At 39.8% G+C, this 16,486-nt stretch overlaps 1 protein-coding gene across 3 annotated transcripts in view; it reads right to left on the reverse strand.

Annotated features, from left to right (window-relative positions):
• Positions 1-16,486, reverse strand: part of CBR4 (carbonyl reductase 4) — a 103,864-nt gene that overhangs the window by 67,774 nt on the left and 19,604 nt on the right. For 2 of the 3 annotated variants that reach the window (XM_043971012.1, XM_043971011.1), the window contains one exon: positions 13,566-16,335. The exons of the other annotated variant lie outside the window; for it this stretch is intronic. In XM_043971012.1, coding sequence (XP_043826947.1) covers positions 16,157-16,335 — 179 coding nt within the window. In that variant the 3' untranslated portion in view covers positions 13,566-16,156. Of the gene's footprint in view, positions 1-13,565; positions 16,336-16,486 lie in introns of those variants that run through there. 3 annotated transcript variants of the gene reach the window in all.

The raw sequence follows: 16,486 nt of genomic DNA on the forward strand, positions 1-16,486 counted from the left end.
GATTCTATCACTGAGTGGTGGCTTCAGGGCAATTTGGGGCTTTCCTACCTCCAAAACATAGCATGGGTTCTTTTTGTGGTGTCAAAGTGCTTGGAGATTCTCAGATAAATTTTTTAGGGAGAATCCAATATTGAGCTTGCAGTGGTGAAAATATATGTGACTAATAAAACAGCAACCTAAGAAATTATATGCAAATGATCAGAGTAAAAAAGAGAGAAAATATAAGATTTCTAAGAAAATGGTTTATACGGACACCATAAATAAGAGTATGAGTTAACATGAAAACGTAGAACAGGGAAACATTGCAGACAAGGGGGAAATTAAGTAAGAAAGCCACTATAAACAGATGTGAAGAATGTAGAACCAAGAGAACAATATGCTGTTGTGTTTTAGTCATTCCAACTCTTCATGACCTCATTTGGGGTTTTCTTAGCAAAGATACTGGAGTGGTTTGACATTTCCTTCTCCAGCTTATTTACAGATGAGGAACTGAGGCAAACAGGATTAAGTGACATGCCCAGGGTCACACAGTCTGAGGCCGGATTTGAACTCAAGAAGATGAGTCTTCCCGACTTAAGGCCCAATGCTATTCACTGTACCACCTAGCTACCCCTAGAGAGAACAATACACATAATCACAAATAATTCAGATGAAAGGAATCCTAAAAGGTAGCCAGTATCTGATTAATTGTGGTGACCAGTCTTAAATCCAGGAAGCATGCGAAACACCCCTTCCTCCTCTGAGAGGTGGAAGATGACGGGTGTAAACCATTGCACATGCTGGAAGAAGCAGGTGCTGCTTACAGCCATTTTTTATTATTTTTCTTTGCTCTAAGGGAAGATTCAATGGTGGGGGGGGGGGAGCAGCATATAGGGAAATAAAAAACAAAAGGTGTCAATAAAACTTGAGAGGAGAGCGCACAAAGCACTGTGCACATAGAGTAGCCCTACAGATATGTGCACTGGGAAACAAACAAGTATGAAACCCATCCAGGATCACTTAAAAAAAAAAAAGTCTGGAGAGAGTTCAATTGCTAAACAACTGGGATTCTCTAGATTTCTGCCTAGGAAAAACAAATTGCCATGTAAGTTGATAAGCATGACATGCATCATCCAACTGTTGTGTTCCAAAGAAAATGACCCTATAAACATACAGTTTAGAGCCGGCCTGGCTGAACTGTGGATCTCTTTCTTGCGAGTCTTCAAAGATGTTATATAAGGGCTGATTGGTGATCTGAAATAGGACGATATTATTGGGCATGCCAACAAAAGCCATCTTTCACTTTAAATAGAGGGTGAGGAAAACAGCAGGGTAGTTTAACTATTGATTTGGATTATATCCTTTAAATTATCTTCACAAATTATTTAAACTTCTCTAGAAGAAGGGGGTATTGGAGAACTTACTCAAGAATATCAACACCTGAAAATGATTACACACACACACACACACACACACACACACACACACACACACACACACACACAAAATACAAGTCTGGATCGTGGAAAGTAATACCATGCCACTAATGTGTAGTTTGTAGATTTTATATTTATTGCTCAGTAATATTCCTCTCTGGAATAGCTGTCACTTGACTGTTTACAATTTCCATATTCATATGAATTGAGCTTGTCAAACAAATGAGGCTAACAAAATCGATTCCAGAGCCATCAAGGACAGGACACTTGGTACCTCTAATTTGACTTGCAGCATATAACATTCAAGTACCATGGCTGGGTCATGGACCTCCTTTTTGGACCAGCTCTATAATATCATAGAAGAGGGGGAAAACTACTAGCTCTGGAGTTAAAGGACCTAACCTCAAATCAGGCTTCTTACTTACTACTTGAGTGACTTTGGACAAGTCACCTAACTTTCATGGGCCTCAGATTCCTTTTTTTTTTTTTAATTTTAGCAGGGCAATAGGGGTTAAGTGACTTGCCCAAGGTCACACAGCTAGTAAGTGTCTGAGGCCGGATTTGAACTCAGGTACTCCTGAATCCAGGGCCGGTGCTCTATCCACTGCGCCACCTAGCTGCCCCAGATTCTTAATCTGTAAAGAGAGGAGGATGGACAACAAAGCCAGTGAAGCACCAATGACCTCCATAGGTGGATTAAAGAGGTTTAACACCCCTCAAGGTGTACATAAGGATGACTAGAGAGAAGGAACGTGATTAGGAAGCCAAGAAGAGATGCCCAAGGCCAACAAGTGATACACCTTCGATACCAAACTGACGTATTGTCCACGATGGTTTTGGTTTTTGTTGGGATTTGGGATAGTTTGGACCTATAATTTCATCACTGAGAGAAGCCCCTACTATGAAAACTTCTTACACCTGTAGAAATATTTTAAATGACTAGCCTAATTTGGGGGCTGAAGCTGACTGGAGGACTAATCTGGGGACTGTTGACTATTTGGCTATCTGACTTTGTTAATTTAATGTGGGCCGTTTGTAAAGTTCCACCACACTGCTCCCAAACTGATAGACTAAAGATTAAGAAGGCTCTTAACTAAATAATCCAAGCAGAGTTTATTTATGAGATACTATTTCAAATTAGGAATACAGGGAAATAAAGTACAACCTATTTTCCTGAGGTCTCTTTCCACTGCGTCTCTTTCGCACCTGCTGTGCTTGGAACTTCTTGAATACAATAAGGGCCTTAGCCACCTCTGGCCTCAGGGCACATTACACTTTCCCTGGTTTGTATTAAGGCCTGTAACCTTCTGTCTGTCTGCTCTGTCAGTTTGCCCTTCGGCCTCTCTTTTGCCTGCTCCTAGTCCTTCTCGTCTTCTCCTGCGTCCTTGTAGCCCCATCTCTAGTCTCCAATCTTTGCCGTCTCCTCAGCCGCCTCTTGACCTCATCTTGTCCATCTGAACCCCTGAGTCTTGTCTATCTAGTCCGTCCTCAGCCTGTCCTCTAGTCTGTCCTTCTTTATCTAGTCCATCTCCTTCTAGTCTGTCCCCTTCTAGTCAGCCCCCCCCTTAATCTTGTCTATCTAGTCAGTCCGCCCCTCTCCTAGTCCGCCCCCCTCCTTTTCTTTCCTAGTCCATCTCCCTCTAGTCTCCTTCCTTGCTCTAGTCAGCCGTTCTTCCTTTCCTAGCTAACTCCCAGGTCTATATATACCTTTTCTTCTCTCCACTTAAATCTCAGGGCTTCCTTCGCCCCCACAGACCAAGCTAATCCACCAGCCAGAGCTACAGCTGGTGGGGGGGGGGTGTGCTCTCGAGCCTTATGCTTCAGCACAGGCCATCCAGGATCCTTCAGATAGCTCCGCTCAGGTTGGAGCTGGGGGCTTTTTTTCCCCCCAGCTGTCTGACCTGGGGTCTTGTATAGCCCACGGGGCTTTTTCACTCAGCTGAAGCTGAGGAGGAGGGGGAGAGACCCTGAGGGCCTAAGGCTTTCCAATCTCAGCCTAAAGGTAGGGTCCCCAAATCAAAATAAATTTCCACATACCCAAGCAGATTGTGTAGAATTCTAAGTTGTCCCAGAGTCAGCATTAGTCAAAACCATTCTGGAGAGCAGTTTGGAACTGTGCCCAAAGGGCTATAAAGCTGTGCATATACTTTGACCCAGCAATACCATTATTAGGTCTTTTTCCCCAGGGAGATCAGGGAAAAGGGGAAGGGACCCACATATACAAAAATATTTACAGCTGTTCTTTTTGTGGTGACAAGGAATTGGAAATTGAGGGGGTGCCCATCAATTGGGGAATGGCTGAACAAGTTTTGGTATATGAATGTAATGGAATACTATTGTGCTGTAAGAAATGATGAGCAGGCAGATTTCAGAGAAGCCTGGAAGGACTTACATGAACTGATGCTGAGGGAGATGAGCAGAACCAGGAGAACATTGTACACAGTATCAACAACATTGTATGTTGATCAACTGTGATAGACTTGACTCTTCTCAGCAATACAATGATCCAAGATAGTTCCAAAGGACTTGTGATAGAAAATGCTCTCCAAATCCAGAAAAAAAAAAAAAGAACTGTGGAATCTAGATGCAAATTAAACCATAGTATTTCTATTTTTTTGTTTTTCTTTTTTGAGGTTTTCCCCTTTTGCTCTGATTTTTCTCTCATTACATGACTAATGCAGAAATATGTTTAATGTGATTGTACATATATAACTTATATCAGATTGCTTGCTGTCTTGGGAAGGTGGGAGGGAGAAAAAGTTGAAACTAGAAATCTTATGAAAACAAATGTTGAAAACTATCTCTATATGTAACTAGAAAATAATAAAATACTTTTATGATTAAAAAAACCTATGACCCATCATTCATCAGAAAATGAACAGAACATGTCTGTGTTAATAGTTACTTTTTTACTCAGCTTAATTGATGGTTGTTGTCTTAATTAGGGAATCTCAGCTCATCAAAAATATTTGTGAATCCTTTATAAGGATAAAGTGTGTTTATGAGCAATTTGGGGGTGCTTTTCCTAAACATCCTTTACTGTTGAGAAAAATTAAATACAACTTAAACTAAGAATATAAGTGTTAGCTGAGACAATATTTATTGCTTTGCTAACCGTCTTCCTCTCCTCAAGTCCTGCCTGTATAGTAGGGAACCTTAATATTCATGTACATGCTCCCTAAGACTTTAATCTTCCATTTCTTCAACCTCCTTTAGTCCCATGTCATAACTCAGCTACACATAGGGAAGGTCATACACTAAATCTTGCCAGTGCAAGTGTTCCACTTTCCTAATTAGAAACACTAACATTCCCCAATGTTACCACAAACTCCTATCATTCTGCCTCTTACTATGCTTCAACACCTGTTCTTCACTTCACTGACACCTCTATTTCTTCTGTGCCTCAGTACTTTCTCAGGCTATTACCCTTACTCTGACTTCACTATCCTTCCTCTCCTACTCAAACCAATAGTTAGCCATTTTAATTCTACACCATCCTATATTCTAGATTTTATTACCCCCTTGGGCTATCACTCCTCTGCTCTCGCCAAACCTCAGCCCTGGATTACTCTCATATCTACTTTCTCTACTCCTTAGTCGTGGGCCACTAAGCAAAGCTAGAGACAATTCCACAACTATGCTGACCGGATACATGAATTCACATGTTATCCAACCTCAACTGGGCTTCACCACAGCAAGGCAATCCTTTTATTTCTCCCTCATGATTCCCAACCTTACCCCCCACAGAAGCTGTTCCTAAATCTCTTCCCTCCTGTAGTCTCCCATCTAACTACACAAGTATTGAACAACAATGACAAGAGAATCATGGTTGTGTCAATATATAAGAAACCTCAGATGTCATAGTCTAGTTCCTCCCCTAAAACATGAGTCCTCTCTGTGTGACCCTGGGCAAGTTACTTAACCCTCATTGCCCCACCAAAAAAAAAAAGGCACAGGTATCCTTTGCTATATGGAATTAGCTATGTTGCAAATTTTCCCTTCCTATTTTTAATATCAAATAAGTGATATCTTCTGATTTTTTTAGAAAATAGACTTGAATTGAATTTTTTTTGGTAAGGCATTTTCTAATTTGTGTGGAAACCCAGGTACCACAAAAAGGGAATGCTGTCATTGCAGGGGGGGGGGGGGCCCGCGGGGTTTGAGCCATTTACCTTCTGTGACTATTTCTGTGGATAAACAAGTACATTTTTTTTTATATAGATTTCTATGTGGAGCCTGTAAGAAATATCCACTAGATTAATGTATTGATAACTTTGTTAAATCCTTAACAGTTATAAAATTTTGCTTAACACTAGGCTATTTCCCCTATTGGTCACATTAGAACATAATATACCTGAAAAACATAAGGGATATGCCATGGCTAGTCTTCTGTGTCCCTGCAAATCTGGCTTTTGACTTCTCTCCTGCCTAGATTACCTCAAGATGTGCTAATGTCAGGGGTGGGGCCAAGACAACAGATTAGGGGCTGCCACCCAGCTGAACTCTCCCAGCATTCCTCTCCAAACAACTTTAAAATAATGCCTCAAATCAAATTTTGGAACAGCACAGCTTACAAAAATTTTCTGGCTTAAGAAAACTTAAGAGATAGGCCAAAACAGTTGGTAACACTGGGGTGGAGGTCTGCTCAGAGTCCACACACTGAGGTGGCCGCAGCAGCAGCAGCAGCAAAAAAGCAGCAACTTTGGGAGCTCTCAGCCCAAAGACAGTAAGGAGGTTAGACAAATGGTCAGAAATAGATTACTGGGGACCTATTGCCGGCATTGGGTACAGCTAGCACTGATTAGTAACTCTATTGCTGTACACAGTTCTGGATGGCAGTTCCCAAAGCACAGAGAGGAGGTCTAGAGGTCAGTCACAAGGGAGCAAGGGCCCTGATCACAGTTCCAAGGCAAAGAAAGCACTAGTTCGTGCAGTTGCAAGAAACTGGGCCCCTCCCTTAGTAAAGACCAGAGTGCAGACCAGGATCATACCAGCTTGAAAGCACCAAAAACTTGCAGACCCCCAGAAGTAGCTCTTTAAAACAGCATGGGGGGGGCAGGCAGCAAGGTGGCACAGGGGATAAAACACTGGCCCTGGATTCAGGAGGACCGGAGTTCAAATCCGGCCTCAGACACTTGACACTTAAAACTAGCTGTGTGACCCTGGGCAAGTCACTTAACCCCAATTGCCTCACTAAAAAAAAAATAGACTTGGTCTAATGGTAAAAGAGGCATAAAAATCCACTCTTCTCTCCTTGACTCTATTTCTACTTCTAATCTACATTGAGTGGAATCTACTACCTTATAACATAATAGCAACCCCCTCCCCACTCCGCTGTCAGTTCATTGGATAACCTAGGAGGGTGCCTCTAATTCTGAGACTGATTCTGCAAGTACAGACTGGCCAAAGTAGAGCCAAGTAATAGCTTCCTACATCCTGACCAGGACACTTGACAAACAACAAATTTACAAATAAATGAAAAGAAAAAGTTGAGAAATTCTGATATATAATGTGCAAAACATTTGACTCTTCTGGGCATTAAGATATACAAAAGTAAGACATTCAGATAATTTACAAGTTGTAATGCCAGGAAAGTAAAGTCAGGAAGACCCAAGTTCAAACCTGGCCTCAGACAACTTACTAGCTGTGTGACCCTGGGTAGGTCACTTAACCTCTGTTTGCCTTAATCCACTGGAAAGGGAAATGGAAAATCGATCCAGTATGATCCATGGGGCCGCAAAGAGTTGGATGACTGAACAAGTGTCAGAGCTAGTCCTGGACAAAAATTATGAAGTAAACAGTTTGTCTTCCTCACCCTGTCTTTCTGCACAATCATATGGTTAGCATTCTTATGTTCAATTTAATTCAATTTAACAAGAATTTCTTAAATACTTACTAAGTACTATGCTAATCACTACCTGTCTGAAACTAAGAGTTAAAACCAGAAGCAGCAACAGTCAACAACTACTCTGTCAAGAAGCTGAGTTATGAGCAGCAGATGGCACAGTAGAGTGTCTCGGGCTAGAAGTTATGAAGTCTTGAGTTCAAATCCGACCAAACACATTTCCTAGCTGTGTGACCCTGGGAAACTTAACCTCAGTTTGCTTTAGATTTCTTATTCGTAAAATGGGGATAATAATATAGCACCTACTCTGAAGAGTTATTGTGAGGATGAAAGGAGATAGTATTTGTAAAGCACTTAGCATAGTGTCTGGAACATTATAAACACTATCTAAATATTAGCTATTAGTAGTAGTAGTAGTAGTAGTAGTACTATTATGACTACTACATCAGAATGTGAAGCAGTTTGCAGGGCTACTGACTAGACATTTTACATCTTTTCTCAATTTTTATTTTGTAAATGTTTAAATATTTTAATCTTAAATACAAAATGAGAAAAGGAAAAGAACATTGCCATATACACAGCAGAACATAAAAGGATTCAATATGAAACGATAAATTTCCATTTCACGAAAACCTATATAATAAATACTAGACATTGTGTTCAAAATTGATCAGCTTTGCTTTCCTATAGGTTTCCTTTTGTTCTTTGCTGTGCACTTTTCCCCCTCCCCCCACCCTAAAGAAGGCTATAGTTAAGCATGGATATGTATACATATATATAGATGTAGATGTCTATAAATATACAATACACACTCATACACATATATGTAAGACCATACTATGCTTATTTCCACTTGTCATCTCTTTCTCTGAAGGTGGCTAATATCTTCATAAGTTCAAGTCTTTACACATTTTTCTAAATCAACGAGCTCACCATTTCCTTCGGCACAGCAATATTCCAACCCAATCACACCCTGAGAGATTATCTGTGAAAGTTTTTTCCCCCATTTTCTGCATTCCTTCTATTTTTGGCTACATAGGTTTTATTTATACAAGAAAAATTTTAAATTTAAAATAAATGAAATTATCCATCTTACACTTCAAAAATGCTCTCACCTTATAATATAGTTTAAGGTCTGATACTGCTGAACCTACTTCCTTTACATCTTTTTTTCCTGGTTCTTTGAAGTTCCTGACCTTTTGTTGTTTTTTTTTAAACTCAGTAAGATAATTTTTAATTTAATTGGGATGACATTGAATAGATCAATTAGTTAGATAAAGTTGTCATTTTAAAAATTATTTTGGCTTTCCCTACCTATGAACAACAAATATTACTTCAATTATTTAGCTCTGACTTTATTTGTATAAGAACTGTTTTATCATTTTAAAATCTTACCTCAGCTCTTTTCTGGGTCTTCTGGGTTCTTCCCTTGTCAGTGATCATCCTCTCCGATGCAGAAGCTCCCTAATCTCCCAATCAGCTCTGACCAAGGGACCTTAAATCTCCAGACTTCTTGAACTCAAAAGATTGCCTCCACAATTGTATGCATTCCTCTCAAGACTGCTGACTCGGGAAAGAAATAAAACAGAAGGGGCCCAAGACCCAATCTCAGGTTAACCTAAGCTCACACATGTGTGCGCCCATCATTTGTTATTCCTTCTGGAGTAGAGAAAAAGCACCCAACTCTCCAGTGGGAGTTTTGAAGATCAAATGGGATCAGTGAATGTGTTGGATTTTTAAAAATCAGCACGTTAAATACCAGCCAGTTCCTAACTGAGATTCCCAGGGCCAGAATTGATAATGATGGGAGGCACATGCTGATGCAAGGTTTCAAGCTTCAAGTCTGCATGGTTGATATCACCTGTGGCATTCTCTATCACTTTGCTCAATATACAGAGCTTGGCCTCTAGGCTGATGGTTTGCAAGAGGTGGGGAAGTACCTGTCTATGGTCATCTAGGATGTCACCAAACAGTCAGTAAGCGATCTAGGAATTCCTGGGACAGGACACACTCCAGTAGTAAGTTCACCATTCACTAATGCTCTGGGTGAAGCAGCTCACCTTCCTTGCCCCGAGTTCAGCTCAGCTGCAACTACTGGCCCAGCTCCCAATCCACGGAAGCAGGAAGAGCTGGGTTCATATCACACTCATCAGATGACTGTGGCAGGTACTGTCTGTCTCAGTACCTAAATCACTCTGATTTCCTGACACCAGACTGCTGCATCTTCAGGATTCTGTAATCAGTGTTCCTATCATGGAACAGGTGAGGGCTCAAAGGGCTGACGGTGAATGACCAAAACAAGTATAAAGTCTGGCATCAGCAGGAGCAGGGAGGGAGCCTCAATGTTGCTAATGCTAATGCTGACTGTGCTAATATTGCAGTATCAATGGCCCCGAGTCTGACAGCAGCAAGAGAAGAAAACCTCAATGTCTGCACACTCCAGTGACATGAAGCTTAACACAGGGGAAGCAGCTTCAGCTTTTGAGCTTCTCTCTTCTCCACTGACTTACATTCATTCATCTGCACTGGAAGTAGGGCTTACCCAACAAGGATCTAATTGGAAGATGGAGACATAGTGTGGAGACTACATCTCACTTTTGGACAAAGCAAGTCAGACACTCCCTAATGAATGAAACCCCGTCTGCAAAGCTTTGTGGGTGATGTCCAAAGGAAACATGGAGTCTGTCCTTACCTGGCTATGGGTCCCTTAAATCATAACAAGAACAACAACAATAATAATCGCTAACATTTATACAGCACTTCAGGGTTTAAAAAGTACTTCATGGGGCAGCTAGGTGGTGCAGTGGATAAAGCACGGGCCCTGGATTCAGGAGGACCTGAGTTCAAATCCGGCCTCAGACACTTGACACTTACTAGCTGTGTGACTCTGGGCAAGTCACTTAGCCTTCACTGCTCCGCAAAAACAAACAAACAAACAAACAAACGAATGAATAAAAATTTTAAAATTAAAAGCACTTTACATATGTTATCTCACTTGATCCTTACAAGAGGCCTGTGAAGCAGGCGCTATCATTATCCTCATTTTGTCAATAAAGAAATTGAAGTTTAGAGAAGTTAGGTGATTTGCCCAAGGTCATGCAGTTAGTTGTCTGAAGTAGGATTTGAACTCAGGTCTGGCATTCTGACTCCAGGTCCTACGCCCCTCTATCCATTAAACTGTCTTGCTGCTTTCAGTGATAACTATGATAAAATATGATCCCCTTTACAAGTTTCTCTCACAAAGTGGGAGTAATCTGTAAATGTTTGAAATGTAAGTAACAAAACACATCAATATGGTTTTTTAAAAGTCCAAGAACACAAGGGAAAACATTGTTCTGCTCGTGTTTTTAAATGTACAGAATGGGGAAAGGGAAGAATGACATTTTAAAAGTTAGTTTGGAGTACAGCAGACTCAGGGGTCTTAAAGTGAGCTGCAAACCAGATAAAAGAAAATTTATTCAGTAAAGTTTTAAGTAAATAGCAGGTTATTTCTGAGGAAGGCCAGGAATCAGGGAGCACAGGGATCAGCTTCCAGCTAGAAAAAGGAGGTACAAGGGTTGTACAAGTGTGAACCATGGTCACAATCTTTTTTCTTTCCTTTGTTTTGTTTTATTTCTTCTATGACGATGAAAAGCCATAGAGGCATAAACTGAATTGAGCAGCTTACAATTTAGAGGGCAAGACACAGCCTTTTCTAAGAGCAATGATAAATTGACAAAAAGATCTCTGCTTCATTTGATGCATGGTCCTTGTGTGGGAATGCACCCTTTAATTTTTAATAGCATTTCTTGGAGAAAATATGATCTTTACAACACAGGTTCCAGGTATACACTGAAACAAAAAGCGAGCCTACTTTATTCTGCTCTTCCAAAGAGGTCTTTAAATGTGCCTAAGAAAAAAGGGGCAGAGACCCTTTTAACAAGATGGCTTAGCACACAACATATTTTCTCATAGAAACAACACCAAGATTAAGGGGTCAATTTCTGAAAAGAACTCAGCATCAAATAAATCTTAGCTATGACCAACTTACTTAAATGCTTCAATCCTGTTAAGATACCAGATCAAAGGCTGAATGAAAGACCTTTGGATATGGAAATCGCAAACACCAAAGCTGGGGGTTTTGTGTATGCTTTTCAATACCTGAAGCACTAGAGAGAAATATAGAATATAGCATCACCCCAGATTTCAGATTTTAAGTACACTGCAACTAATCCATTGTTATCTATATAACTCTGATTGGGAAACTTAAAAGTTATTTTAGTCAGTGATTAGTAACAGTTGAATAGTGGGAGATGTATTTAATATGTACTTGAGTATTTGTAATCCATTAAATCTTGCTCTGTATTGTATCCTTTTGCTTTTTAATTATTCGAATTATAACTTGTGTATTTATTTTAGGTGCTTTAAGATTTTTGTAGAAAAACATTACTGACAGTCATATGCTAATCTGTTCTTTAAATCACACTGAGAGAAAGCTGAGCCACATAGCCCATGTAGCTGTACAGCACAGTGTTGATCACGTAGCAGTCATGGAAACTGCAATTTTAATGACCTAAAGAAAAGAGACTCTACACACCTACAATTTTACCTAGATTAGATAGCTAGGAGGACAGGATCACGGTACATGTGCTCAATAGGGAAGTTTGGAAGAGGGAAGGGCTGGAGGTGAGGAGAGAGAGAAGATAATTTTATTTTAGTCATGCTGAATTTGAGATGCCTATGGGATATACAATTCAAGATGTCCAAAAGGCAGTTGGTGATATTGAACTGGAGCTAAGGAGACATATTGGGGGTGGAAACCTAATACCAAGCAGAAGTCATCCTTAAAAAGGTAATTCACCGGCCCTGGAGTCAGGAGTACCTGAGTTCAAATCCAGCCTCAAACACTTGACACTTACTAGCTGTGTGACCCTGGGCAAGTCACTTAACCCCAATTGCCTCATTAAAAAAAACCAAGGTAATTCAAGAGATATTTATGACAAGCCTACCATGTGCAAGGCACTAAGTTGGGCTTTTTGGCTACAAGAACCAAAACATGAAAGTCTCTATCTTCAAGGAGTCTCCCCTCTATTTGAGGTAGGAGAATGCACTAACCTGGTCAGAAAGAGGGGATCAAGAGAAGCAATTGGTGAGTTCGGGTGTACCTCAGTTTATAGACTACTGCATGCATAACAATTAATACCCTAAACTACATATTCTCTTTGATACTCATTATAAAACATTTATTTCTGTTAAAAAAATAAACATGATTTCAGAGGACTGAAAGAAGTAGCCTTTTCACAGAGATTTGGTGTCACTGAAAAGTAAGCCATCTAAGAGGAAAGAGGACAGGATGTGAAGTCAGGAAAAGTTGAGTTCAAATCCTACCACTTAGCTTTATGTGATCCTTAGAAGCTAATTACTCTCAGCCTCAGTGTTATTGTGAGGACCAAATGATGTAACATATGTAAGGCACTTTATGGGCTTTAAATTGCTGGTTATATCTTTTAAAACATCAAATAATGTTTAAAAAGAAAAAAGCCCTAGGAAGCTGCAAAATCCCACTTAGGAATGAACGCAGCAAAGATTTTAAAATCATTTTATTTAAAGGAAAATTAGAATTTTCTGGTAAGATTAGGAATATGAATTAACATTAAATCCTAAAATATGTCATTTTATGTGCAAGGAGGTACCATGTTGCTTGGGCTCTTTAAAATCTGTTTATGGCTTCCTCTCTGACCCCAAGTAAATATTCCCTTTAAAAAACACAAGTCTTTTTGTTCCTTCTCAATGTTTTTCAGTCTGTGTGGTAACTTTCAATTGCTTATTTACTTAATAGCCCCACTTGGGGGTAGTTAGCAACTTAAGTGCTTGCTTTTTAATATTTTTACAGTAAGAATCTTTTCTTTTTTAATAAACATTTTTATTTATAGTTTGGGGTTCCAACTTTTATCCCTCTTTTTCTCCCTCCCCGTCCCCCTCCCTGAAGGGGCAATCATATATGGTTATGAAAAACATTACTATATTTGTCATTTTATACAAGAAAACTTGATTAAAAGAAAATAAATGAAAGTGAAATATAGCATGCTTCAGTCTTTTCCATCAGTATCAGTTCTTCCTCAGGAGGTGGATAGTATGTTTCATCAATAGTCCTTTGGGATTGTTTTGGATCATTGTATTACTGAGAATAGTCAAGTCATTCACAGTTCTTCATCAAACAATATTACTGTCGCTGTGCACAATGTTCTCTTGGTTCTGCTCACTTCACTATACATCATTTCATACCAGTCTTTCCAGGCCTTTCTGAAGTCATCCTGCTTGTCATGTCATATAGCACAATAATACTCCATCACCATCATATACCACAATTTGTTTAGCCATTCCCCAAGTGATGGGCATTCCTTTGATTTCCAAGAATCTTTTCTTTTTAAATCTGAATTCAAGAAATAAATAATGTCCCTGTATCACATATAGTCTTCCAGTCATATATATGTATATGTATTAATATGTATATACATATGTATGTATCTCTTTCTATATCATGACTTCAGGTACAAGGATCCCATAACATGACACTTATTCAACTCTGAAACAGGGTTGTCTCTAGCGAGGTATATGTTCACTTAGAGGCATCAGAGAACCAGCCAGCACCTAGTCAAGAACAGCACCATGACTAGTTCTCTAGAAATCTAGGTTTATTACAACATGTAGGAGTATAAAGGGACCATAGAATTACATCTAGTTTCTTGCCAAAGGTCATGCAGCTCATTAATGGTAAAACCTGAATTAGATCTGAAGACTCCTAAGTCTCAGTTCAATATTCCTTCTACTGTGCAACGTTATGGACAGTTTCTAGATACCACAGACTGCCGGACTTTAAGGCAGGAAGACCTGGGTTCAAATCCTCCTTCAGACAGTAACTTGCTGTGTGAACCTGGTCAAGTCGCTTAATTTCTCTTGGCCTTAGTTTTCCCATTTGTAAAATGGAGATAAAAGCATCTTCCTCGCAGATGTCATGTGCTTTACAAAGCACATGAGAGGGGCAGCTGGATGGCGCAGTGGATAGAGCACCGGCCCTGGATTCAGGAGGACTTGAGTTCAAATCTGGCCTCAGACACTTGACACTTACTAGCTGTGTGACCCTGGGCAAGTCACTTAACCCCGATTGCCCCGCAAAAAAAAAAAAAAAGCACATGAGAAGTGCTTTGTAAATTTTGAAGTTCTATATGAATGCCATCTCTTCTTTCCCTTTTCATCTCTGTATTTTCTGGCCATTCACAAAAGGAACATTGTAGCCTGCTTGATGAATATTTTCAACTACACATATATCCTATCTGATGTTGGTGCTTTCCCCAACACAGACAGCAGCATGCAGGAACCATGTCTGGGGGCACCGGAGGGAGAGAGCTGAGAGAGAGGTGCAGGATGGGAGATGGAAGACACCGAAGACTAGCCTTTTCTGTTTTCTCAATATTGCCAAGTGTTCTCAGAGCTGCCACCACCTCTCAGGTGTAACAGCGGGGCCTCAGAAGAGACACTGAGTGAGGCTTGGTGGGAGGACTAAGAAGGGCTCTTCAAGGAAGAGGAGCAGAAGAGGAAGCTGTAGACCTACAGGGGCAGAGCCTTGGGGACAGGGGTATTCAGGAGCCATGAGGTTGACTTTAGCAGAGCTTCTGGAGGGGTGCGAGGTGGGTAGACCTAGAAATATTCAACAGCCTCCAAAGTCCTTTACATATGTCACCTCCTCTGGGAGTTACAACCCTTTGAGGCCGAAAGGTCTAGGGACTTTCCAAAAGCAGGAATGAGGGTGGGAGCAGAATTCAGCTCACTAGCTAAAGATGTACACAAAAGGCTCCCTCCTTACAGAAGAATTTGGTAAAAAAAAAAAAATACATTAACAATATTCTAATAGGTAGAGTGCTGGGCCTGGAGTCACAAAGACCTGAGTTCAAATGTAGATTCATACACTTTCCTAGTTGTATGACCCAGGGCAAGTCACTTCACCTCTGTCTGCCTCAGTTCCCAAAACTACAAACAGGGAATTATAGTAAGATCTACTTCCCAGGATTGCTGTCGTGAAAATCAAATGAGACAAAATTTGTAAAGTCATTAGCACAGCTCTTGACACATAGAAGGCACTTAATAAAATGTTCCTTTCTTTCCTTCCTTCCTTCCTTCCTAAAATGGCAAGAATCTAAAAATGGTAATCTAGATATGATATATTTTTTACTTTTTTATTCTGGCAACAGCTAAAAAGGTGAACTGCAAGAAAAGTCAAATACTGTATGAAAACAAAGATACTAACTACTAGAAAATCTATTTTCACAAAATTGGATCCCATATCATCCCATATCATAATGACCAAATGTGGCTCCAAAGAGTTGAGAAAATACAGCCACCTTTCCTTCTCATTGCAGAGACAGGCAACTATGAGCATGGAATGTTACGTGGGCTACTGGACATGGTTGGTTACATGCTGGTTATTTTTGCGGCACTGCTTTTCCCTCCTTTCTTTTTTTTTAAATTTGTTGTTGCAAAGAACATCTCAGTGGGTGTGGGGGGAGAGATATATTTGAAATGTGATGTAGAAAGAAGTATCAATAAAAAGAAAATATGTTCTCTCATTTAAATGCACAAGCAGATAACCAAGTTAACCCTATGCATAACTTAGTACAAGTTTTATCCTTTGGGAAATGACTCTTTACATATGATACATTTGATGGCACAGTGTGGAAAGGGCAACTTGTCAAACGCCATCCCTTTCAGTCATATCTGATCATATAATCACCATCAAATGAACTTTGAAAGTAAGGAATAACAAGTTATTTTATAGGTTTGATTATCATTCATGCAGGTATGATTCAGTAGTTTAACAAAATGAAATATAATCTTAAATCAAAACACTATTATGCCCACTTTACAAAACAAGCTGTAATCCACCATCTACAACCAGAACATGTCCTGTAATATAAGGAGATTCTAGAAGAAAAACAACAGCATGTGCCACTTCACTAGGCTCTCCAAACCTCCCAAGAGGAATATTTTTCTTTAATTGCTCTTCTTTCAAACCTTTCGTCATATCTGTGTGGATAAATCCTTTAAAAAAAAAAGAAATGTTTGTATCATTTAGTTGAATTGTGTCTACTAAGATATGAATTTACTTTACTTAATGAAAATTAATTAGTTCCATATTAGAGTAGTTCAGGAAACCCACCGATTTACAAGCTACTAAATAACTAAGCCTATG

The sequence above is a fragment of the Dromiciops gliroides genome, chromosome 6, assembly GCF_019393635.1.
Source record: "Dromiciops gliroides isolate mDroGli1 chromosome 6, mDroGli1.pri, whole genome shotgun sequence".
NCBI classification, from domain to species: Eukaryota; Metazoa; Chordata; class Mammalia; order Microbiotheria; family Microbiotheriidae; genus Dromiciops; species Dromiciops gliroides.